The sequence below is a fragment of the Erpetoichthys calabaricus genome, chromosome 2 (genome assembly GCF_900747795.2).
Source record: "Erpetoichthys calabaricus chromosome 2, fErpCal1.3, whole genome shotgun sequence".
NCBI classification, from domain to species: domain Eukaryota; kingdom Metazoa; phylum Chordata; class Cladistia; order Polypteriformes; family Polypteridae; genus Erpetoichthys; species Erpetoichthys calabaricus.
This window is the reverse complement of record NC_041395.2, coordinates 50,646,078-50,670,357: the sequence shown is the minus strand read 5'-3', so window position 1 is coordinate 50,670,357 and position 24,280 is coordinate 50,646,078. Positions and strand designations below refer to the sequence as shown.

The 24,280-nt window shown below is 39.1% G+C and overlaps 1 protein-coding gene across 4 annotated transcripts in view; it reads left to right on the top strand.

The window, feature by feature from the left end:
- The window catches only part of LOC114645883 (uncharacterized), a 235,378-nt gene that overhangs the window by 133,971 nt on the left and 77,127 nt on the right, over positions 1-24,280 (top strand). For all 4 annotated transcript variants that reach the window (XM_028793784.2, XM_028793783.2, XM_028793782.2 and 1 more), the window contains exons 10-15: positions 709-825; positions 5,282-5,407; positions 9,816-9,938; positions 10,358-10,477; positions 13,295-13,420; positions 16,299-16,364. In XM_028793784.2, the coding sequence (XP_028649617.1) occupies positions 709-825; positions 5,282-5,407; positions 9,816-9,938; positions 10,358-10,477; positions 13,295-13,420; positions 16,299-16,364 (678 nt within the window). The remainder of the gene's footprint in view (positions 1-708; positions 826-5,281; positions 5,408-9,815; positions 9,939-10,357; positions 10,478-13,294; positions 13,421-16,298; positions 16,365-24,280) is intronic.

Below are 24,280 nucleotides of genomic sequence, written 5' to 3'. Positions count from 1 at the left end.
AGGAAACCTGTAATAAGTCCTCCTGCTTAATGACACGCTGTTTGGGTTGCAAAGACCACTCTGCAAACTGTTGATATGAAGGGATACCATACCCCCATATTCTCCATACTTTGCTTTATGTGACTACCACATACTGTATTCCCTAATCTGGGGGGCAACAAACAAATCTCTACACCATTGATGAATTTGCCAAATCAGCTGCAGAGCAGGTGCTTAAGCAAAAATATTTTTCCTAGAATGGCACAGAAAACAGTTGTGATCATTGTAGTAGTGTATTGATGTTCTCAAAGATTATGCTAAAAATAAAAGTGGTTTGGTTATACTCGTTATTCTCTCAGTAGGTGAAAACTTTTTTGATCACTCCTCATATATGTATATATTGTGTATTCATTCCAGACAAATGCTTTCTCCATAGACGCCCTAGAGTATGGTGGCACATGTTGTGCCATGTTTTGTGCTGCTTCCTCCCAGCTGTAGGGACCTGTCTGAGTAGAGTTTGCAGGTACTCCCTGTGTTAATGGAGATTTTTTCTACATCCCAAAGATGTGAGTTAGTTTCTTTGACGACTCTAAATTGATTTTAGTTGTTAACTACATTTCATTTGCTTTTCATGAGAATGACCCATTTGTGACATTTCTTATTGATGATGATACTGAGTGGGAAAGTTTTCAAATGTCCTCTTCCTCCTTCTTCTTTCTTTATCTACAGATGTGGATGAGTGCAGGGAAGATGTTTCTCTCTGTCCTGGTAGGTGCAGGAACACTCGTGGATCTTATCGCTGCTCTTGTCCTGAAGGTTTTACACAAGTAGGAAACAATTGTCAAGGTATGTCAACCTGTACTCACTGTTAAGCACATTGAAAGGGTCTACTTCAAAGTGCAAGTATTTCACCCACCTTCTGGCCTGTTCCTCTCTTAAATCCTAATGACTGTGTTTCTCTCTCATATTTTAATACAGATTCAAATGCACACAAGGAGGAATCAACCCTCTATTCATAGGTTTTCCCAAAACACTTAATTGAGTTTCTCGGTCCCAGAGGAAGCAGAGCCCATTATAGAACTATAAAAGAGCAGGCAGTATCCAACACTAGCATGGAGCATTGTTTCAATAAAATGCCCACTAAACCCATAAACCGCCATAACCTCACACTAAGCTAAGTTTCTTATCTTTCTGAACACTCTTCCCCTGCACTGTTTGGAGATGTTTGGGACAGGAGAACCTCCATATTAATTAGTTACCCATTAAAAAGACAATATAAAATTTAGTAAAGACCCAGATAATCTGTTTTAGAAGAGTATTAATTATTTTTGTCAACTTGAGAAAAATGTTTATGCAGTTTCTAATAGATAAAATTGATTTTTCTAATTTTAAATAGATAAGATGTTTCCCATTAAGTTGTGAGACTGGATTAGAAATTCTAACTGAGTTAGATAAAATAAGATCATGAACAAGCAGCTTAGCCACAACAGATGTTTCATGACAGGATGTTGTTCCATTAGGTGTTATTTCAAATAAAGTTTTGAAGTAATTATAAGTCCAAAACTTTTTGGCAAATAAGATCTGAATGTAGGACATTCACAAAAGGCATGACATAGTGAGGTAGGCCCCTAGATGGCATCATTAACAGTTTAGGTCTTGCCCTCGATTATATTTTAGATAAACCTGGTTGAAGTAAGTGTATTTGATCCACAATGTTTACCTGAATTATACTTTTTGCCCAAACTGATGAAGAGAGTATTTTGTCAGTGGCTGGATTTAATTCATTTTCTGAGAATCGAGATCAAAGGCCCTATTCCTAACCTCTCCTTAGATCATCTTTGAGTGGATGTTTTAAAAATAATTCTGGAGTCTGGAGATGCTGTCTATATGTTCATATTTAGTTGATCGTACTAGATATTTTAAAGCTGTTTAATCTTAAAAAAATGTAAAATTTCTCCTGATAAAGCCCTGAGAAAAATTAACTGTACTTCTGTTTTTGTCATTCTGAGAAGTTTAAGGCTGCATCAGCCCCATCAAGGACATGTAATGAGGTTAAATATTTTGCTCCGGAGGAACTATGATGCATATGAGACATTTTATAATTAACATAAATATGTATATTTTCTGTTTTCTGATCATTTTGATATTGATTACTCACCCAGCTTGATTCCATTCTGTACTTTATATTTTCTTATGTACAATTTCTTTTAAAGGTTCTTGATGATTTATATTTATAATAGCAGTTTGCAGATCACTGCTTGCCTGTTGAAGGGTTCACTTCTTGGCTATTCATTAATTAGATTACAGTCATGGTATAGACTGTCTGGTATATTGAACTGTTTATCTACAATGTTTTGGTCCAAGGCCTGCTTAATGAGCTTTGTAATTTAGCTCACCTCAGTCTGCTAAACTTGCAAGGCCCTTCGGATAAAGCTAGCCAAATACAGTGCCAACAGAAAGTATGCAGAACCCTTCACTTTTTATATATTTTGTTGCTGTGCTGCCTTATGCTAGAAGTGTTTGAATTCAATTTTTGCCTCATCAAACACTCAATGTGGCAAAGTGAAAACAGGATTTTATGGAGCCTTTGAAAATGTATTAAAAATAAAAAAGCTGAAATATCCAATTCATGCAAGTATTGAGATCATTTGCTTTGACACTTAAAATCTGTCTCAGGTGCAAACTATTGATGAGATGTTTCAACACCTTGTTTAGAGTCTTCAGTACCTGTGATCAATTCAGCTGATTGTACATGATTAGGAAAGGCTCATACCTGTATTGAAAAGGCTGAAAATGTGCATCAGACCAAAAACCAAGCCATGAGGTCAAAGGAATTGCATGGAAAGCTTAGAAACAAGATTATTTGGAGGCATAGAGCTAGGGAAGCCTACGAAGAATTTCTTCAGTATTGAAGGTTCCCAAGAGCACAGCAGCCTCCATAATTCTTAAGTAGAATAAGTTTGGAACAATCACAATTTAGAAATGGCTGCCCAGCCAAACTAAGGTTTCATGGGAGAAGGATCTCTGTTAGAGAAGTAACCAAGAACCCGATAGTGACTCTGTCTGAGCTCCAGAGAACCTCTGTGTAGATGAGAAAAAATCTAGAAAGAAGGACAACCACAACAGCAATAATCCACTAATTTGGGCTTTTTGGCAGAGTGGCCAGACAACACATGAACACCCTCTTGGAGTTTACAAAAGGGCACCAAAAGTACTCTAAGACTATGTGAACCATGATTCTTTGGACACCTGAAACCAGACACCATTCCAGCTGTAAAGCATGGTGGTGGCAACATCATGCTATGGAGTTGTTTTTCAGCAGTAGGGACTGGGAGACTACTCAGGATTGAAGAAAGTTGAATTGGAGCAAAATACAGAGATATTTAGATATACTGTATAGCAGAGCATGCTAGGCCTCAAACTGGACTATATGCCCACCTTCCAACAGGACAATAACCTTGAACTCAAAGCAAAGAAAACATAGGAGAGGCTTAGGGTCAACCCTGTGAATGTTCTTCAGTTGTCCAGCCAGAGCCCATACTTAAACCCAATCAAACATCTCTGGACAGACCTAAAAATAGCTGTCCACTGACAGTCTCCATCCAACCTGACCGAACTTGAGAAATCCAGATGTGTGAAGCTTGCCACGTCATATCCAAGAAGACTCCAAGACATATTTGCTGCCAAAGGGGCCTCAACTAATTACTAAGTAAGCTGCCTGAATAGTTGTGTCAATGTGATATTTAAGTTTTTTTTATTTTTAATTAGTTTGCAAAAATTTCTAATATCTTGTTTTCAGTCTGTAATTCTGGGGCAGTGAGGGTTGTTTGATAAAAGATTTCAGCCTAAGGTTGTAGTGTAACAGAATGTGAAAAAAGTGAAGGGGTCTTTTGGAAGGTAACGTATTTCATAGTTAACCACGCTGTAGCTACGCTTTCCCAAAATGACCAAAGTTCTGCAGATTTAGTTTGCATCATGGGATTCTAGCATGAGCCTGACACATGAAATGATTCCACAGACCAAATCTCTTCGTTTTTTTAAAAGCTTTAGTAAAAGTTCAAAGTAAAAAAGTTCACACAAAATAGATAGAAAAATAGATATTGCAAAGTAAAGAAAGGTTCTTGCTTAAGAAAAGCTCTATTGTAGCTTATATCTTGTTTCCTGTGGTGGGTTGGCACCCTGCCCGGGATTGGTTCCTGCCTTGTGCCCTGTGTTGGCTGGGATTGGCTCCAGCAGACCCCCGTGACCCTGTGTTTGGATTCAATGGGGAAAATGGATGGATGGATGGATATCTTGTTTCGTTTCTTTAAGTTTGCTTATACAGTCGAACCATTTCTATACGGTCAGAAAACTGTACGCCTATCTATTCACAAACTGCAAATGTGTCTGTCAGTCCATGCTAGCAATGAGCCTATTCCAAAACACACACTGACTTAATTAACACATTGTATTACTGATATAGCAAGAAAGTTATATCTCATATTAACTTACGGAGGGTGACAGGCTATACCATAATCTATAGCTATGAAAGAAATTTGTATTCTATTCTGCTTAAGCAAGCAATAGTATGAGTTTAGCTTAAAGCTTTATCCTTCTAAGATTGACTCTTCCACTCACAATAGGACCATCATTTTTAAATTAAAATTTTAAAAGCTACGGTTTTGAGGGCAGTGCCTTAATTTTTGAGTGTCCATTGTTATTTGAGTGTATGATGTAAGAATATGAAATAGATAGATAGATAGATAGATAGATAGATAGATAGATAGATGGCAAACAACTGTCTGTTCAAGTCCAGTATTCACAGCTCAGGCATCAGGGTTAGATACATGATGATGATAATAATAATAATAATAATAATAATAATAATACATTGTATTTATTATAGCACCTTTCCCATGCTCAAGGTGCTTCAGAGTCTCAGAAAGAAACAGCAGGTATACAGTATGTAACATTGGATACAAATGTTTCCTGAATAGAACACTTAAAACAGATAGATAGACAAAGCATTAAATAGAATAAAAGACAATAAACCAGAGTTCTTCCAAAATGAAGCTCATTTACTGATAGGGCCACTCAAAGCCTGTGATGAACTTTACAACAAACTCACATGTGAGTAGATAGGGCAGACAGTGTGCTAAATTCTGATCTAGAAAGTCACCTTGGATGAAGATATCATCCAGATAAACAATAATCCAATTTCCCATCAGACCTTTGTAGAACTGGCTTAGCTATTTCTCCTTTTTTTTTCTCAGTGTGCTAACATGTCTCATCACTCACTGGTTGCTCTGCTCCTTGGTTGTAGACTTTGATGAATGTCACATTCCTGGTCCCAGTTTATGCCAACAAGGATGTCTAAATACTGCGGGGAGTTACATGTGTGCTTGTCGGCGTGGATACCGGCTGAAATCAGATGGACACACATGTGCAGGTATGTTGTCAGTTACGCAAACCGTGATTATTATAAAAGTCGTGATTATTTAAGGGTGGCAGATGAGCAATGAGGAAAATTTCTAATTTATTGTTATTGCTTAAAAATACCTTTCTGGTAGAGATATGCACTCGGGATTTCTGTCATAGGATAACAGTACTAGAGCAAATGAAGCATTCTAGACAAGCACACCTGAAAAGTCTGAAGTCAGGTAGGTTTAAATATTGAGGCACCATGTCACCAATGCACAGGCAGTCTTCACGTGGAGCTATGTAGCTGTGTGACAAGAGCATCTGGAACTGATTAGGAGCCAAGGTGATGTTTGACTGAGTCCGTCATCTAGATTTGACTGCCATTTGATGGGGAATTGTAATGCCCCCCCCCCTCCCATTTGGTGCACTGGTTGAAAGGGTGGGTAGAACAGTCTAGCTACCCGGCTGCCTTTCTACTGGGATCAAAATGCACGTGTTTATCTGCTCTGCCAAACCTCAGAGGGAAGGTGTCTAAGTGAGGCAGCCAGGCCTGCAATAAAAAAAAAAACAGCTTGGCAAGCAGCAAATCTGGAAAAAGACCTTGACAGCCACAAGCATGACGTGGAATGCAGCCGACTGGAGGTGCCTCCCGTGGCAGCGGGCTTTTTAACTTTCCTAGCAGATGGAGAATATCGGCCTTGACAGTAGAACAAAGCCGGCATTTAAAATTCTTTGTCTCGCTCCAGTGCTTGGCAATAGTGTGCAAAAGTTTGTCGTTACTTTTTTTTTTTTTTGTATAGTCTTTCCAGCTTCAACTTGAACCACTTTCAAAAATATGCAGAATTTCAATTTTTCAGCTAGTTAAGAGGCAGGACATGTTTTTCAGGTACTTGCCACAATGCAATTGCACTGCCTACAGTTTAGAAGAGCGTTTCTGATGGAAGGCTCAGAGGAGCATCAGGTTTAGAGTTAGCACTAGCCCATTGCAACATGAAGCCCACAGTCTGTATTACCGTAGCACCTTGGAAATTGTCACAAAACTCATTAGTGGTTCTTACCACTAGAGATCAATAATTAATGTTACGCGCAGAGCTGCAGGCTGTCCCTGAAGAGGGTGGAGAGAGTGGTGAGGCTCTGGTAGCGCCTAGCAGAAGGCAGATGTGAAAAAGGGAATGAGCTGGGTGCCTATCATCTGGGATGATGGCTTTAGCTCTTCTCTGATGTCTCGTGGAATGGATGGTGTGAAGCTGTAGAAGGTCAGTCCCAATGAGTTTAGAAGTTGTATGGACAGTCCTTTGGATGAGTTTGCGATCATTTCATGCCAGATTGCCAAACCACACCTTGATGAATCTGGTCAGGACACTAGGAATAGTGCTGCAATAGAGGTTCACTAGTTATTTGGCTTTCACCCCAAGGATTTATAGCCTCCTGAGCAAAATAAAGCCTTTGCTGAACCTTTTGAAGTATGCCGGTGATGTTGACAGGCCACAAAAGGAAGTCAGACATCCAGAAGCCTGAAGCTGCTAACTTACTGGATGAGGGAAATGTTGATGTAGAGTGGCGCGTGACTGCCTTTGTTCTTTCTGAAGTCAACAATGAACTCCTTTGCTTTGTCGAAATTCAGGGAGGGTTGAAGTGTGGCACGACACAGTCTAGCCTTTTCTCCTTTTGCCTTTATGACAGTGGCCTTTTAATATGGCACACTTAAATCATTCCTGGTGCAACCAATTAGTTTTAGAAATCACATAATAAGTGCTGCGGTGGGTTGGCACCCTGCCCAGGATTGGTTTCTGCCTTGTGCCCTGTGTTGGCTGGGATTGGCTCCAGCAGACCCCCGTGACCCTGTTTTCGGATTCAGCGGGTTGGAAACTGGACGTAATAAGTGCAGTAGATATTATCTGTCTACAGCCAATGGGTTTCATTTGATTGTAGTCTAGGTGCTCCTATATATGGATGGTCTACCTTGTTGTGAGTCAATATCGTGGCCTAAACTACACAATGACAGAAAAAGAACACTCCAAGAAACTCCAAAAAAAGCAAAGGACAGGGGATAGAGACAAGAAAATATCCAAGTCAAGGAATCTCCCTTGAGTCTGGTTAAATCAGCCATTAAGAAACGGAATGAGTATGGGACAGTGGTAAATCTGCCTAGAGCAGGCCATCCACAAAAACTGAATGCATGTGCATGAAAAAGACCAGTGAGTGAGGCCTCCCAGAGGCCTCTGATAACACGGAAGGAGTTACAAGCTACAGTGAGGAAAATCTGGACAGACTGTGTAGACAACAGCTGTTGTCAGGGTGCTTCACTAGTCACATCTTTATGGGAAAGTGGCAAAGACAAAAAAATGTACATGACATTTCAGTTAGAGTTTGCCAGAAGGCACATGGGAGACTTTGAAGTTGGCTGGAAGAAGGTTTTATAATCTGATGAGACCAAAATTGAGCTTTTCATAGGGAAAAGGTGCAGGCTTTTAAAGGGGGAGACAGAAAGTGAGATCATAAGGATCGGGCTCATGTTCTTCAGCCATTGGTTCGAGCCCAGATGTGACATCACAGGGGCCGGAGTCGGCAAGGTCTCCTTTCATTGGCTCGGTCCCGGAAGTGACGTCAAGAGAGCCAGGTGGAATCTCCCATGAATGGTCTACAAGGAAGGAAGAAAAAGAGTCAGTGCACTCTGCCACATCCCAGCATGCCTCAGAACTGCCTTTACTCAAGCCCTTTAGCTGCCTCCCATGCGCACGTGTGTGACAATATATAAACTAAATCCAGCTTTCAGTTCCGTGTTTGGAGCACAAGGGAGGAGCAAACCCTGGACTGGGCATGCTCACGCACCTACTTGTAAATTTAGATTCAATTCTTCCAATAAGCTAGAATGCAAGTCTCTGATATAATGGAGGAAAACTAGAATCTCTAAAGAGAAAAACTCCACAGAAAGTGACGAGACTGCAATTCAAATCCAGGACTCCAGAGCTGCATGTTAGACATCATTTCTAAGCAGTACTTCACCCTGAAAAATGTTTCCAGCTGTCATTTAAAAAGGTTCATAATATTAAACCTGTTTCATGTGTAAGTCTGTTACAGCTCACTGGCAAAGATGCTATCACCAGGCAGACAGGAGTTCTTTTTTAGCTCCTCTGGGGAAATCACTCGTGTGTTTGGGGAAGGTCAGATTTTGATGTTAGGAGGGGGCTGAATATGTGGCACATCGGGCCCCTGGTATCAGGGTGCCCTTAAATGCAAGCAGGATGGTAAATTTAGTGCATAGGAATGTTCAACACATCAGCATTTTATTATGTGGTGGTGATAACAATGCAAGTCATCTACTCTACGAAGAAATAATCAGATTTGTTGTGTGCTTGGTTTGCTGGTTCATTTCATTTGCAGGTAGAGAATGAATTGTGGCATTTTCTAAGAGGGAACTCAGTGTCTGGTGCCAGAGTGACCTTAATGTCACATAGGATGACAAATATAAAAGTATTATAGTACACAGATAACAAAGAGAGAAGCACTTTATTTATTCATTTGTTCAACATCATATGGTCAAGTCACTTGTCTGACCAGTCTTTGCCCAGTCTGTTGAAGAATGAGTTGGACCATATGAATTGTTTTGCAATTTTATTTTCTTACCTCCATTCAATGTGCTACCAAGTATGTTTATATACTGTATATATGTGTATGTATGTGTATATATATATATATACACAGTATATATATATATATATATATATATATATATATATATATATATATATATATATATATATATATATATATATATATATACAGTATATAATATATTAAATAGTTTACTGACAAATAATGTAAAGAGTACGTGACCCGTGTTTCGCCCTACTTCTCTCACTCACTGCACCCCCTCTCGGGGTCCAAATTGTGATTCAGACTACAAATGTCATGAATATATATATAAAAATCCTAAGTCTGTCTGTCTGCTTTTCACGAGAGAACTACTTAACGGATTTAGATCGGGTTTTTTTTCTGTAATTTACTTGAACATTCCAATTGATTTTTGACTTCTCTCATCACACTAAGAATCATAATTTGCTTGCAAATTATTGCAAATTTATTTACGCTAATCCAAGATAGAGGCTACGGGCCGAGGGCAGGGTGAGGCATGGCGTCAGGAGTGGGGAGTCGGTCTACCTCTGTGTTTTGGAGCATAACTTACCTCCGCTTAGCTAGCGCTACCTTTTTGTTTATTGATAAGTTTGTCCGGTTTCACTACTACGCGGGTTGAGCCGCGGGGAACAGTTAGTATACATCTATATCTATATATGCAGTATTTATGTATATTTCATCCCTCAGTGTGTAAATCACACCTTCAATGTTGCTGGCTTTGCTCTCTGCACCTTTCTGTTAATTTAGTTTACCATATTGACTTGACCTCTCAGTCTTTGCCTCGTTCATTTCTCATTTAGACATCAATGAGTGTCATCTGCATCCCTCTCGTTGCATGCACCACTGTGAGAATCTGATTGGCTCTTATCGCTGTGCCTGTCCTGTGGGATACCGGCTACTGCCTGATGGAAAGCGCTGTGAAGGTGAGCTATGAGCTGTGTGTAAATTCCTCCAAAGAGGAGACTGGTCTTGAAATGTAATTTTGACAGTACAGTTTATTTTATTTAGCACATTTAAATGTCCAGCATCAACCAAAATGACATTTCATGTGCTTTAGAAAATACTAATTGTATTTGGTAAAACTTTAGAATAGGATCTACTATAGGTACACCAATTAACTGTGTAACACTTTACAATGCGGACTACCTGTCTATACATTACTTACCGCAGTATAGCAAGAAAAAAAGGCTTTATTTGTGTAAATTGATAAGTAATATATGAAGAAGTCTTTACTGTCACCAAATATTCCTATGGGCTGAAAGTACTGTACATGGGCCACAGTGCACTCCTTAACCAGCCATGTGGGTAATGGGTTCTCATGTGCTCTCTTTCTGTCACTCAGACCAAAACGAGTGTGAAGAAACATCACATGGATGTGCACACCGGTGTGAAAACACAGCAGGTAGCTACAGATGCCTGTGTCACCGTGGCTTCCGCCTGACTGATCAGAGTGTGTGTGAGGGTGAGTAGTACTGGGTAAGGGAGCCAGAGTGGTAACTTTTTGTATTCAAATGTCTGAGAGCATCTGCTAATGTGCAATTTGATGGACTTGGCATCCTTTCCAGGGTTGTATTTTCTCCTAATGCTGGTTGGGATCAACTCTAGAACTCCTTTTGTTTTTTTTATTGATTTTAATTAGAACCAGATAACATTCCATACAATCAAGTCAAATTTAACAAAGCAAAATTCAGCCCTCACCCAAGAGAAAAAGAGGAGAGCCAACAACCAAAGCTACTCTTTCAAAACAGCAAGGAAGGAAGATTATCCTTTTCACGATATAGAAGATTATTCTGAAATGTTATTGATTAGATCCTGCTATATTTTAAAAAAAGGTTTTGAACAGATCCTGTAAGTGAGAATTTGTTTTTTTCCAATTTCAAATAGTATAGAACATTAGACTCTAGAACTCTTTCACGAAGAAAGCGTGCTCAGAAAATATATATAAATTAAGGAATTAGTTAAGGCAATATGCAGAAGCAATTAAAAAGGCAAATAAAATGTTGGGTTATGTCTTAAAAATTGTGGAACATAAATTAAGGCACTTTATGTTCAGACTGCCTAGTAGAGTGTTTCTGAATTTTTTTGGTGTCGCAACCCACTTTTTCCCATGAAAGTGCCTTCTCCAAACCCAGTAAATTGTGGCATGATCTCCACAGCGTGCTTGGGGGTGGTGAGTCGAGCAAAATCATAACAATCAAAACTGGTCCCCATTTATGAGTTGAGCACGATCATTACAATCAGGGGTGGAGGTTCCTCAAGTACAATCATCAGGATGAGTGGGGGGAGATTGAGCATGGTCATTAGAGAGGAGAACCTCTATGACTGCCACTGCCATTACAAACAATAACAACTCATCACCCACCAGCAGGAGCCCATGACCCACTGCCAGTGTTTGAGAAACGCTGGTCTAATGTACTAATGAGACTTCATCTGTCGTGCCGTGTGCACTTTTACTCACCACACTACAAATAAAGTCACAGCAGCACTAGACAGTGCTCAAAGGAGACCAGCCTAGTGCCGGGACTGGAAGACATGTCCTTCTCAGTCAAGTTTGGAGAATTAAATCTTTTTAATCTCGATTGTGTGAGGACCTCATACAGAGCTGGAACCTGTTGATCTGGTTTTTGGGGAGGGTTGACCCTAAATAGGATGTACTGTAGGTCAGTTAAGTGTACCAGTCGACCTAATATGCACATCATTGGGAATTGTGAGAAAATCAGCAGACCTAGATAATTGACAAGGACAGGAGAATAAAGCACTGGGCAAAAGACAGAAAACTGTACAGGACAGGGTACCAGTTCAAAAAAGAACTCACACCCACAACCACACTCATATGGGGTCAGTTAAAAAAATATATATTACATATACTGCAAGGAAAAACACAGATGACTGCGAAGTGTTGGGCCACCCAAAGACAAACCCTATATAATATAAACAAAATGCGTGTTATAAGCATGTTGAAATAAAAGAAAAATGCTGTTAAAGATGTGATTCGCCACATCTGCTTCAAGATGGCTGAGTTTCGGCTGATATGGGTCCAGGCAGGCAGACACCGGAAGTGACGTCAAGGATGGTAAATCCGTCAATCTTCCAGTCTGCAGAGAAAGGAAGAGACAAGGTGTTACTCAACAGTGCCCTCTTGTGTTCTGGTGGAAAATTACAATTTCCCCAGCTTTTAAACTGCTCCCATTATACACACAAGTGACAATATATATGTGTTTGTAACCTAACTCTCAGTCTGGCATTTCTGCTGCTGTTGACTCAGTTGACTCTGTTGTCAGTCATGAATGATGTTACATATCTATTAGACTACACTAAAGGCAAGCAGGGAAATGTGAAAGTATTTGTGCACAGCATGTGTTAAAATAGGTGAAATTCACAACCATTATTGTTCTTAGTGTGGGAACAAATCTATAGTCCACCAGAGTGCATAATGAGTAAAAAAAGATGTTCAGATGGTCAGACAAGTGTAACAGGATGAGAAAGCTCAAGGTAGCATCAACCACTGATGAGTAAAAGGGGGAAGACGAGGTCATCATGATCACTGACAGACGATGAACGACACAGAAGTTTACATTACAACTAAGATAGTGTTTGATTTGCATAACGTAGAAGTGCATGACTGGATTAATGCTAAACCAAAAACAGTGTTTTGCTAGGGACATACAGATGCTTGTAAACCGCTACTTCACATATGCTGTGTCTATACTGAATATGACATGAAGATGCAAAGTCTCTTAACAGAAATTAAGAAAAAATGAAGGTGAACGCATGTTTGAAGAATCCATGCATCTAGTTAAGCTTTTTTGTGATTGAATCACACAAGCAGGAAAAGACGCCTAAAAGACTACACCAACACAAATCAAATAAAAATTAATAAAAAGAAAAAAAAACTCCCTGGGGCAAGCTAGCATCTCATTCTGGCTACTAGATTGGTCTCTGGATTGGCACCATCATGTCCTGGAAGAGCAGATGGGGAAAAAGTGATGAATAAATGGGTGAATGGAGAATAAATTAAAATATCTTACAAGGGTTTTCAGGTGGTGCTGCAATATATTCATGTGGGTAGCTGGCAATATGGAGACAGGTTTTAATGACATATTAGGAAAGATCAATACAGAAAAAAATGTCAGGTCTGGTAAACTAAGCTGGTATTTGGAAAGTTGGAAAGAAATCTTGTCTAATGTGTCAACAGACTCGGGCAGTACTTTTCTTGCTAGGAATCCCATTACCTTATTAGTTCACTGGCATCACTAAATATATTGCTGTTCATTTTCAGATGTGAATGAATGTGCCCAGCCTAATGCCAGCCACTGTACACACAGCTGCATCAACACAATTGGAAGCTACCTCTGTGGCTGTCGCCATGGTTACAGATTGCATATTGACAAGAAATCCTGCATTGGTGAGTACAGCAGCGGCCTGGCACCACACATTGTGTAATTGTGCTCAGATGTAGACCCAGTATGGATTAGGAATGGAGTTGTTCAGAAGGGTTAACAAACCAGTTTTGTGATAAATTTGTAGCAGTGCTTAAAATGAAAGTTGCTACAAAAATATAAAGTGGTCCATTGATGTGTATTTGTTTGATTGTGTGATTTACAGACTTTCTATGAAGTCTTCATAAAATTTAATTTGGCACTGGAACAAGAGGGCTTAGAGACTAGGTCCAATCTTTCTGTGTGAAGTTTGTCTCTTACTCCCATGACTGTGTAGATTTTTCTCCATGTTATGTTTTTGTCCAGCATTCAAAATACATGTAGAGTTAGGTCAGTTGTTGACTCTAAATCGGTTGGTTATATGTAAATGTGCCAGCACTAGCTGATTTCAAATTTAACTTTTGTTCATGCCTTGCCCCAATGTGCTGCTGATACAGACTCTATCCTCCTAGAACCTTGAGAAAAAGTAGGATCAGATGAAGGATGGATATAAAAACAAAAGCGCACATTAGGCAAAGTCCTGCACAAGACATTCCTGTGAGAAAGTGAGGGTGTGAAAGAGTGAGAGATGCACATTGACAGAGACACTTGGTATGCTAGTGTGTAAGGAGGCCACTAGACCCTGAGTGACCTGGGTTCTCAGAAATGAAATGGAAACATGAATGGGTGAGATCCTAACTTCAAACATGCCACGTTCGTTTGCAACACTAGAAGATGGGCAACTATCTCCATGTATAGTGAAAACACTTGAAGACATTGATTCCTAACCCCTCTACTTGCCTGATGATTGTCTTAGTAGGTGAACTACATGGCAAGAGCAAGGATGGGTGCCAGAATCAAATAAATAGTAAAGGTGTACCGCTTCTGAAACCCATTCTAAACTGAAAGAAGTGATATGTTCTGTGCATTATATTTATGGTGAGAGAAGAGCTTAATAGTAAATCTAGAATATTCATTCATCTTTTAAAAAGTGCTTGTAATATTGGATGGGTGAACAACACTTACAGCTGTGCCTCTATGTATCATGATGGATGGTCGGCAGCTCAACCCGGCCAGGATGCCCAAAGAATAAAAGGATGGGGAAAGGCAGCTACTTGTGGACACTGCCTCCCACAAAGCACTAGATGGCAGCTTCCCTGGATTGCAGCGGTGCCCCGGATGCCAACAGGGCACTATGGGACATGGAGTCTGACAACGCAGCCCTGCTGGGTACCGTGGGTGCCGCCAGGGTACACTGCAAGAGGACCGGAGGAGTCATACCTCATCCATAGCCCGGAAGTACTCCCAAGTCACAAGGGTGGAAGCTCTGACCCAGAAGTGCTAGCAAGTCACATAGACGGAAAGACAGAAGCACTTCCGGGTCAAGGACTATATAAAGGACTGCTGTCAACCCAGCAAGCAAGCCAGAGTCGGGAGGTAGAGGACAACGCTTGCTGGGAGGTGTGGAGGAGATAAGAGAGAATTGTATTGATGATTATTATTGTTTTCATTTGCCTGTTTATTGTGGCTGTGGTGCTTTGGGAACTGATTTTAAGAAGACAAAGTATTAAAGTACTTCTTGGTGCTTTTAACCTGTGCCCTGTCTGTTGGGTTAAAAGGGGCAACAGTGCCACCTAGCATTCACAGTATATATGTAATTTCTATGCTTAAATGCTATTTGCATAGATACTTGTATGCTTATGTAACTCCTTATTGAATTAAACAACATATTTAAGCAGCAAATTCTTCCTTATACACAATATTTTCAGTAAAATAAAATTCATTGGGAATTAGATTTCCTTGCTTGCCATATCAAGAGTTTTAACTTTTGTTTTCAAGGTTGCTCTAGACCAAGCAATATATGTTTGGCCAAGTGTAAAAACTGGCGATGATAAATAAATACCAAAAAGTTTGCCTAATGATGGGGATGGAGCAAGTGGCACATCCCCATCAGGGCACATAGTTACACTCTAAAATGTGATACAAAAATGAATGTAGTAATGCTATTGTTAACACATAGAATTACATCACCCTTAAATCTGAATTCTGTATGTGGGTGATCAAAATTTGAGTTTTTTGGGATGTTTATTACTATATACATATTCATTGCATTCATTTCCTGCTTGTTGTATAGCTTTATGGTATATGCTGCTTGGGAATATATACTCAAGATTCAAGTTATGGATTCCAAAGTATCATTTGTGACCCATAGATAGTTCTAAGAAAGACTAGGAGAGCTACAAAGAATGCTTGCCACTTAACAAATGTGGAGAATTGGACACAGTGAGTCCAGAATTTGACTGGACATCAATGAATGATGGCATCCATGAATTACTTTATTTTGTTTTCTTTTTTTACTATTGTGATTATTTACCCGTACGATTTACTATTGTGATTATAGTAGATTCTACTACTATTGAAACTGACAAAGAAATCCAGCCAAGTACTGCACACAGAGGCAGCACTTTTGAGGTTTCCAGATCTTAGCACCAGCCAGTGAGGTCTGGCACGCCTGAAAGGATTTCTCTTCAGGAAACAGTTTCAGTTCATCAAGCACTTTCCCAGCAGTCTGAAGTCACAGAGACTGGCACCCAGCACAGCGGGCCTGAGCCAGCTGCTGTCGTGTAAATCCTGAAGAATGACAGATACCAATTGTTACCATGCAAGCTGGCCTGACAGAGGGGATTAGGTGAAATTTTCTTTCACTTCTAACTACATTGTAAGTGAAGGCTGCTTCTGTAAAAGGGAAGAAAGTGAATGAAATGCTGGAGACAGGTTTTGGCTTTAATGTTAGCGCACAGGAATAATGGCACATTAAATCTGTCACCTCATGGATACTGAACTCCTGTCTGTTTTGCCTTTCAGTGGACTCACACCATCGACGTTGCCCCCCTGGCTTTGTTCAGTTGTCAAATGGAGTGGACTGCACAGGTACAAAATTAACCAGCATATGTATATTTTTGTTGTGTTTTTACTTGGAAAGCCTAATAGACCTAGGTCTGGTTTGAATCCCATGCATGACTGCTGTCTGAGTGGAGTTTCTCCCCCCTGTCTGCATAGCTTATTTTCTAAATACTCTGATTTCCTTATACATCCTGAGAGGTGCATCTTTGATTAATTAATGATTCTAAATTAACTCCATGTTAGTTTGAGTGTAGGTGCATGTGCATATGGGTCCTAAAATGAACTGACTGCTCACAGAGGGGTGAGTTTCTGCTTTCACCTGGTGCTGCCTGGATAGCCCATGGCAATGAGGAATTGAATTAAGGATTAACGGCCAAGGTTTGAGAGACAATCTATCCATCAATTTACTCAATCAAGCCAGTAGTTTAATTTGAGACCTGCTCAAGTTCTAGTTCTATGTTTGAAAAGAATTACATTTTATCTCAGCAGCGCTGGGCACAAGGCAGGAAATAACCCAATATATCATAGTACATGCCCACACACCTACACTCACCCATTCCAGGCCAGTTTAAAGTTGCCAGTTAACGTAACACTTACTGGAAAACTGGAAGGAAAGCTGCATATCTTGAAATGGGTATAAAAAAGAAAAACTTTTTAGATCACCAGATAAAACACTACGGTAAGGTTTAGGCTTGAAAATGGGAGATTACCCTAAAGAAGAAAATACCAGTGGATTAAGAGAGTTCTTATATCAGTGTGTCAGTTAAAATTTTTAAGTGAAAGGAAAACAGTCTAACAATATATCTTCTCTTTTTCATAACTTCCCTTTTGTTGTATGATATAAGCCCTATTCTAGTACGGTATGGATTTACGCTTCAAATGTGTCCCAGGGTTTCATTATTCAGAGTATAGTATATCTGCAATAAAGAATTTTCAATTACTCGCCATCCATACATCCATTTTTGTACCCCAAGAACCAGCCATCTGTTTCGCCATTTCTCAACTCACATTCTCCATTACAGACCCCTGTATAGCGTTAAAGCATATAAATAATTGGATAGGAGCATATACTGTATACCAGAATTCCTCCTCATGTTTTGTACTTTCTGGCTGCAAGCAAAAACTTTACCTACCTACCTGCCAACATTTATAATCAGGCTCTTCCTGGTTAGAAGGTGGTACAAGGTTGCTGAGCCCTGTTCTGGTTCTGGTCCAACAGTGTAAACGTGATGTGAGTAGCAATGAGTAAAGGTGCCACTGCTGTTTGCTGCTCAGTAATTCAATTGATGTTGCTATCAGAATTAATTAATTGCTTATATTTCATAAAAGAAATATTGCTCCAAGTATTTTGATTTATGAAATATGGCCACCTGCAGACAATTATTTCTTTTTCATTTGGAGTTCTGTTGACCCTTGCCTGACCATCAACTTTTTTACAGAGCTGGAGACAAGCAGACAAATATATGGACAGCGCCATGCATGTCTACTAGAGATAAGCAAATGCTGACCATTCCAGCATGTTCAGTCCTGGAGTAGCCTGCCAAGACTCAGGCAGTTGTCCTGTTGTGATAGATTTCAAGGAGATGGTAGTTATCAGAGCTCATTCCTTTAAGGGGTCACAAAAAATTCTGTAGTCTTTCTAAAGATAAGCTAATTAATAAAAGGAACAACGGCGGCAGTCCGCTTTGGCTAGTATGACTTCTGATGAATGTCTACTGACAAATGCTGGGGGCCTTGTACAAACATATTTTTAGTGAAAATCAAATAAAACACACTGTGCTTGGACAATTACTTTAATATATTCATGGCAAGTGAAATAAAACATGCTGTAGGCGCCTGATTTCTTATCATGAAGCTTGTGTTTACAAAGTCGCTATTAGTGCAATCCCTCATCTCTAATGTTCTCTGCCCTTGCATGAGGTCTGGTAGACTTGCATATTCTGAGCTTGTTCATGTGTGTTTCAGGTACAGATGGGATATCTGCTCTACAGTCCACAGTCTCTCAAATACTGTCATTCCCAACACCATTCATGGGCTGCAGTAGAATAGCACATAGGATAACCATTTTTTACACCAATGTCAGATATGAGTTTGATTTCCTTAGTGTTATGTTTACTCCCAGACAAACAAGTCAGAAAAATTAAATTTTTTCAACGAGAAATACTGAAAAGTCAACATAAATAGAGTACAAAAGATATGTCTAATATTCACTGCTGTACTGAAGCAGATCTGGTACACGTCCTTCGTGTGACATGTTTTGAAACCGTCACCAACGCACAACCTAATCTTTATATCAGGACAGTAGAAGCCTGCTTCTTTACACACTTATCTTATAATATTTGTTCTGTTGCTTAAGCATGAGGGGGTAGACTGTCGGTGCCTGATCTGTACGATTGATGTTCCCCTTGTGTTATTGTAAGCTACCACTGCGCAAGCCTTAGTAACTTAAACATTGCCATATTATGGACAGTGTTTAGGAGGCCAACATCTTTTGTGTCTTTACTTCATTGTAATGATTTTGCCTTTTTGCCACACACCTCGTACACTATGGTGAACTGTTAAGGAAATTAATTCACAAGGCATATCACAGCAGTTCGGTTGTATAATGCCATATGCATCAGTTTCACTATCCGTGTCAATGTTTGATGACCAATTCACATTGTCATTACTATCTCTTGATTCAAATAATCGTTTAGTTAAAGGCTCTGCCCCACTCATGAATATTGATGAGTAACATTAGAGTGGCAAAACACATAGAAATATTCCTGAATTTTCAACATACAGTGGAACCTCGGGTCACAACCGTAATTCATTCCAAAACTCTGGTCGCAACCCGATTTGGTCATGACCCGAAGTAATTTCCCCCATAGGATTGTATGTAAATACAATTAATCCGTTCTGGACCATACAAGCTGTATGTAAATATATATATTTTTTAAAGATATTTTTAAGCACAAAAATAGTTAATTATACCATAGAATGCACAGTGTAATATACTTCTTCTGGTCACTCCAGCTCCTTGATCGTTCAGCTGGAGCGACTGCTTCCTTCTGCCCCACCGAGTGTTGGCCAAAACACCCCTGCTTGGGCTCTCTTGCTCGCTCGCGCTCTCTCTCTCTCTCGCTTTGTCTCTCTCGCTCTCTCTCTCTCTCACTCTCTCTCTCTCTCTCACTCGCTCACTCGCTGCACAGGGAGAGACTTATGGAAATGTGTGGAAATCATCGGTGTGTACGAACCAGAAGGGAAACTGGCTTGTTCGTCACCTGAGTGTGTGGTCGTGAAAAGATGCAAAAGTTTGGCGAACTTTTTGGTTGTAACTCGATTTGTATGTGGTCCGAGACGTTTGTGATCCGAGGTTCCACTGTATTGTTGTTTTATTTACTAGAGTACAGAAGAATACTGCCCCAAGTTATTTGGGTTTAACATTGTAAAGTGGATCACACATCACAGCAATTACATAGAATTCTCAGCCTGAGCCACTCTAGGAGTTAACGCCAAGGAGGTTAACTGTGTAGAATCTGGCTGATAAGGAGCTCACACAGAGCCTGTTTACAATTTTAGTTGTGTTTAGCTAGTCTAACCAGTCCTCTCTATGGGGCACATGATGCATCGATTCTCTCTACATGCAAACTTATGCAGCGTTAATATAAAGTAACCTAATACATCAATTTCACATGTACACCAGTATTGCATACATACAATTAAAGATATCAGCCTATTCAGCTGTAATCAGATCTGTTCAGTCCAGTTCAGGGTCCCAGAGACAGTAACCTATGGTAGCAGAATCAAGGGCAAGGCAAGAAACTTCCCATGGCCAGGCTTCACTCACACATACATCCACAGTTCTCTCATACTGTGTCAATTAACCTGGCACATGGAGAGCAGCTGAAGGAAAGCACATTTACATTTATTTACTTAGCAGACAACTTCATCAAAAGTGACTTCCAGTTCAGCAGAAGTCGACATAATCAAGTAAAGATCAGGAGACTTAAACCAAATGGTACAGTACAAGGTTACACAATTGACCATCACAAGTGAAGAGCTGTAAACCAAAAGAGCTACGCAAGACTAAATGTTATCTTAGCAATCAAGAACCTTTGCATCAAAGCCATTATCCATTCGACAGATATTCACCGAACCAGAGGGCCTTCAAATGCTTCTTAAACACACGGAAGGAGTCACAAGTTTGAATGGAGATAAGCAACTCCATTCACTAGCTTGAAACTACACATGAAAGGGTCTGAATTGATATTTGAACGCCACACAGATGCCGTACTTTGGGATGGGTACTTTGATTCCACATAAACCTACTGTACATGAGCACATGGAGAATGTGCCAACCCCACTCTCACTGTGACCAGGACACGATCTTTGAGGCAGAAGCCCTAAACATTAGTCCACTCAAAAACAAATAAAGCTCACCGTATTTCATTTTCATGGAACCAATTGTGTGTATGAAAAAAATATCACCTAATTACAATTTAATGCTTGTTTGTATAAAAATCATCAGTAGATGTGTAGCATTTATTAATCTGAACATGGACAAAATATGCATCATTTTCAAATTAATAATTGATATTTACAAATCTATATGCTGTAGTTCATACACAAAATGTTTGTTTACATATGCAAAACAGTATATTTCATATGCATCAATCAACAAAATATATGAATAAGCCAATATTTCATGCAAGCAAACAAGTAGTAAACCAGTAGTAAGAGACAGTATAGAAATTTAGGCACCTTTGTAGATTCTGACTGTTAATTTGATACCCATATTAGAAATATTTTTAGAGTAGCCTATTTTCACTTAAGAAGTACTGCAAAACATAGAAGTTTGCTATCTTTCCATGATGCTGAAAAAACATATTCATACATTTATTACTTATGGATTAGATTGGCTCTGTGGCTGCAGTTCAGTGTCCTTTAATAGACTTCATTTAGTTCTGAAAGCAGCAGCTAGAGTGCTTAGAAGAACCAGGGAATATGAACATTTTACTTCGGTTTTGTCATTTTTACATTGGCTTCCTATAATTCTGTACTGATTATAACATATTGTTGCTCACTTATAAAGTTTTGCTTGGTTTTCCGACCTACATATTTGAGTGACCTTTTGTATTCCTTAATAGCTGTGCTACTTGTCTAAGTGGGGTGGAAATCTAAGTATAAATAAAGTAATAAAATGCATCAGATTTGTAATTCCAACATGTAGTAATTGAATATACACCCGAATTTCAATGAGGGAATGAATTATCTATCTATCTATCTATCTATCTATCTATCTATCTATCTATCTATCTATCTATCTATCTATCTATCTATCTATCTATCTATCTATCTATCTATCTATCTATCTCTACAAATGTTTGTGATGTGCCATATGTTGGAATGACAAATGCAATGCACATGTGCCATTTGGTATGGGATTCTTTAAAGCTGTGTTGATGTGTGTGATGACCAATCTGTTGGAATGACAAAATGCATTTCATTACTACAAATATTTCTGCTGTGCCATCTGTTGGAAAGACAGAGACATAGCAACCAAACAGACACACAATTATCCTTTTATTAAGGTGGCTTATCCATCTAGCCTGATTCAATCACAAGGAACAGAATCCCTAGAATTAAAAAACACACAGACGGTAATAATTGCTTTTGAAGCCCCCTATTTTTGGAATAAGCTTCCTGCAGAGGACACTCTTTCATTGTTCAAATCTTGGCTAAAATATATTTGTTTTGTCAGGCCTGAAAGTAAATATCGAAAATTCACAATGAAATCTATATTCCTGTTCGTCTTTTTATGTGTTTTCTTTTAGGTAGCAATTGTATTTGTATTATTTTTATTGCATTATTTTAAATTTATGTAAAATATTATAGACATTTATTTTGTACATTAATTATCTAGTGTTACTTTTATTGTCACTGATATGTTACACCTTGGAGTTTTAGGTTTAGAAATCTGTAAAGCTGCTTTGTCACAATAGTCATTATAAAATCCATTATATAAAAAAAATATAATTGATTGATTGAAAGTAAAAAAACAATGGAGTCAACAAATAGATACCACTATGCTAGCAGGGCTTTGGTTATGGTGGTTTCAACATAACAGCAATTCTACAGGAATGAACAAGCACCTAAAACAAAAAAATATTCTTTTCAAATGAATTTCAATTATTTTAATTTATTTAATTAAAAATAAAGCAAGGTAGTTTTGAGGCATACGAATACGTAACAGTCATCATTAACACTGTGCAATCCAGTGTGATATATACTCTATTTTCAGTCATTTTTTGCTTTCGTTCCCATGTGTCCCCTAATGTGACCAGCAGTGTAGAATGCCACATACAAGTGAGCAGCTGTTTAGTAAAACCAAGTAGTAAAGCCATCTGCTAGTAATTTCCAGTGTCCCCGCCATGCTGTCTTAGGGAGTACACCTGCTCATAGGGGGGAAGTGACACCCTGAGTGATCCCTCAGCAGAGACAATGCGTGCCTCACAATTTCCAGTTAGTTGTGGATGTTCATGTCATCATTATACCTTTTCCATGTGGTAGTGTATCATTATCAAAAATTGTAGGATGTTTAGGCATAAGGTCAACATACTGTGCATACCTGTGGATCAAACTAATAGTTTTGTAAGTTAAAGCACAGTGATATTGCTTCACTGTCATTTTATAAATACGTTTGTTTATGGTTTTGCTTTAAGTATTAAAGTATCATGCATTTTTGCTGATTTGCCATTAACAGATATTTATCAGTGTAATATTTGACATACAAAATTGGTAACGGAACTCATTTGTAACCCAAGACCCCCCCAATGAATTACAATTAGGCCTATCTGGCACCAACAAAACAGCTTTCATCTGACTGGATGCTGTCCTTTTAATGGTCAGATTTAAACTTGGTACCCAGACTAGTAGAATGCTCTACCTCAGATCCCACTGTCTATCTGAAGGCTTTCAAAGGAGGTAGAAGATACCCATCTAATTGCACGAGCCCCCCCACACTTGCATACCGTGCTAAAAGTCATCCAAACAAAAGTTGTGTACCAATGTTCACACTACACCATTTTTCAGCATGCAGTATCCTAAACTAGAATGAAGAATGGTTAACTAAAGGTTTAACTTGTTATAATAGGAACATACTCAAAGGCTGACCGCTGTCACAGTTTAGTAGAGAATTATAAGAACGTGTAATGTACTGACAAGGATTTTATCAATTGGACTAATTGTATTCTGAGAAGCATTAGGTCCTCCTTGTGTTTTTTTTCTCTCTCGCTCTCTATCTCTTGCTGTTCTGTCTGAGAGTTGAAATGTGGAATGTCTGGGGACCCATTAAAGAGTTATGACAGAGGCAGGATCATTAGAAATTAGAGGAGGAGAAATTAGGCATAGCAGTCTGACTTCTGGTTAGTATCTCAGCCCTCTTTGTGTGCTGCACTAAGGCGACATCCACACTACTATGTTTTCATTTAAAAATGGTGTTTTTAACCTAAAACAATCCTCATCCACACTAACATGACTGAAAATGCATCTGACAGAGTCGTCTGCCTACAATAGGCATGCACATATAGTCAGAAAAATCCTTGAAAGAAGAGTAACACCACACATCTGCAAGATTTGCTGTAAACTGAAAACTGTAGCAAGCAGTATATTATATAACTTTTGCCTCTGTATTTAGCTTTCAAACTATACAAAACTCATTTAGATGAAAAAAGCCATGGAATGCAACTCTTCTATATGTGCTATGTTGGAATTTGGTTTTCTTCTGTGAAGGGTTACCAATCCAAGGAATGGGAAGTTGTAATTAGCATGATCCCGTAAGGGAAGAGCTACGTAATAAGCACAAACACATCACAGTGCGAATAAAGTCTTCATTTTTAAAGTTCTGTGTTCTCAACCCTCCACATTGCAATGCTAAACCAGCGATTTTAGAAGTATACGGC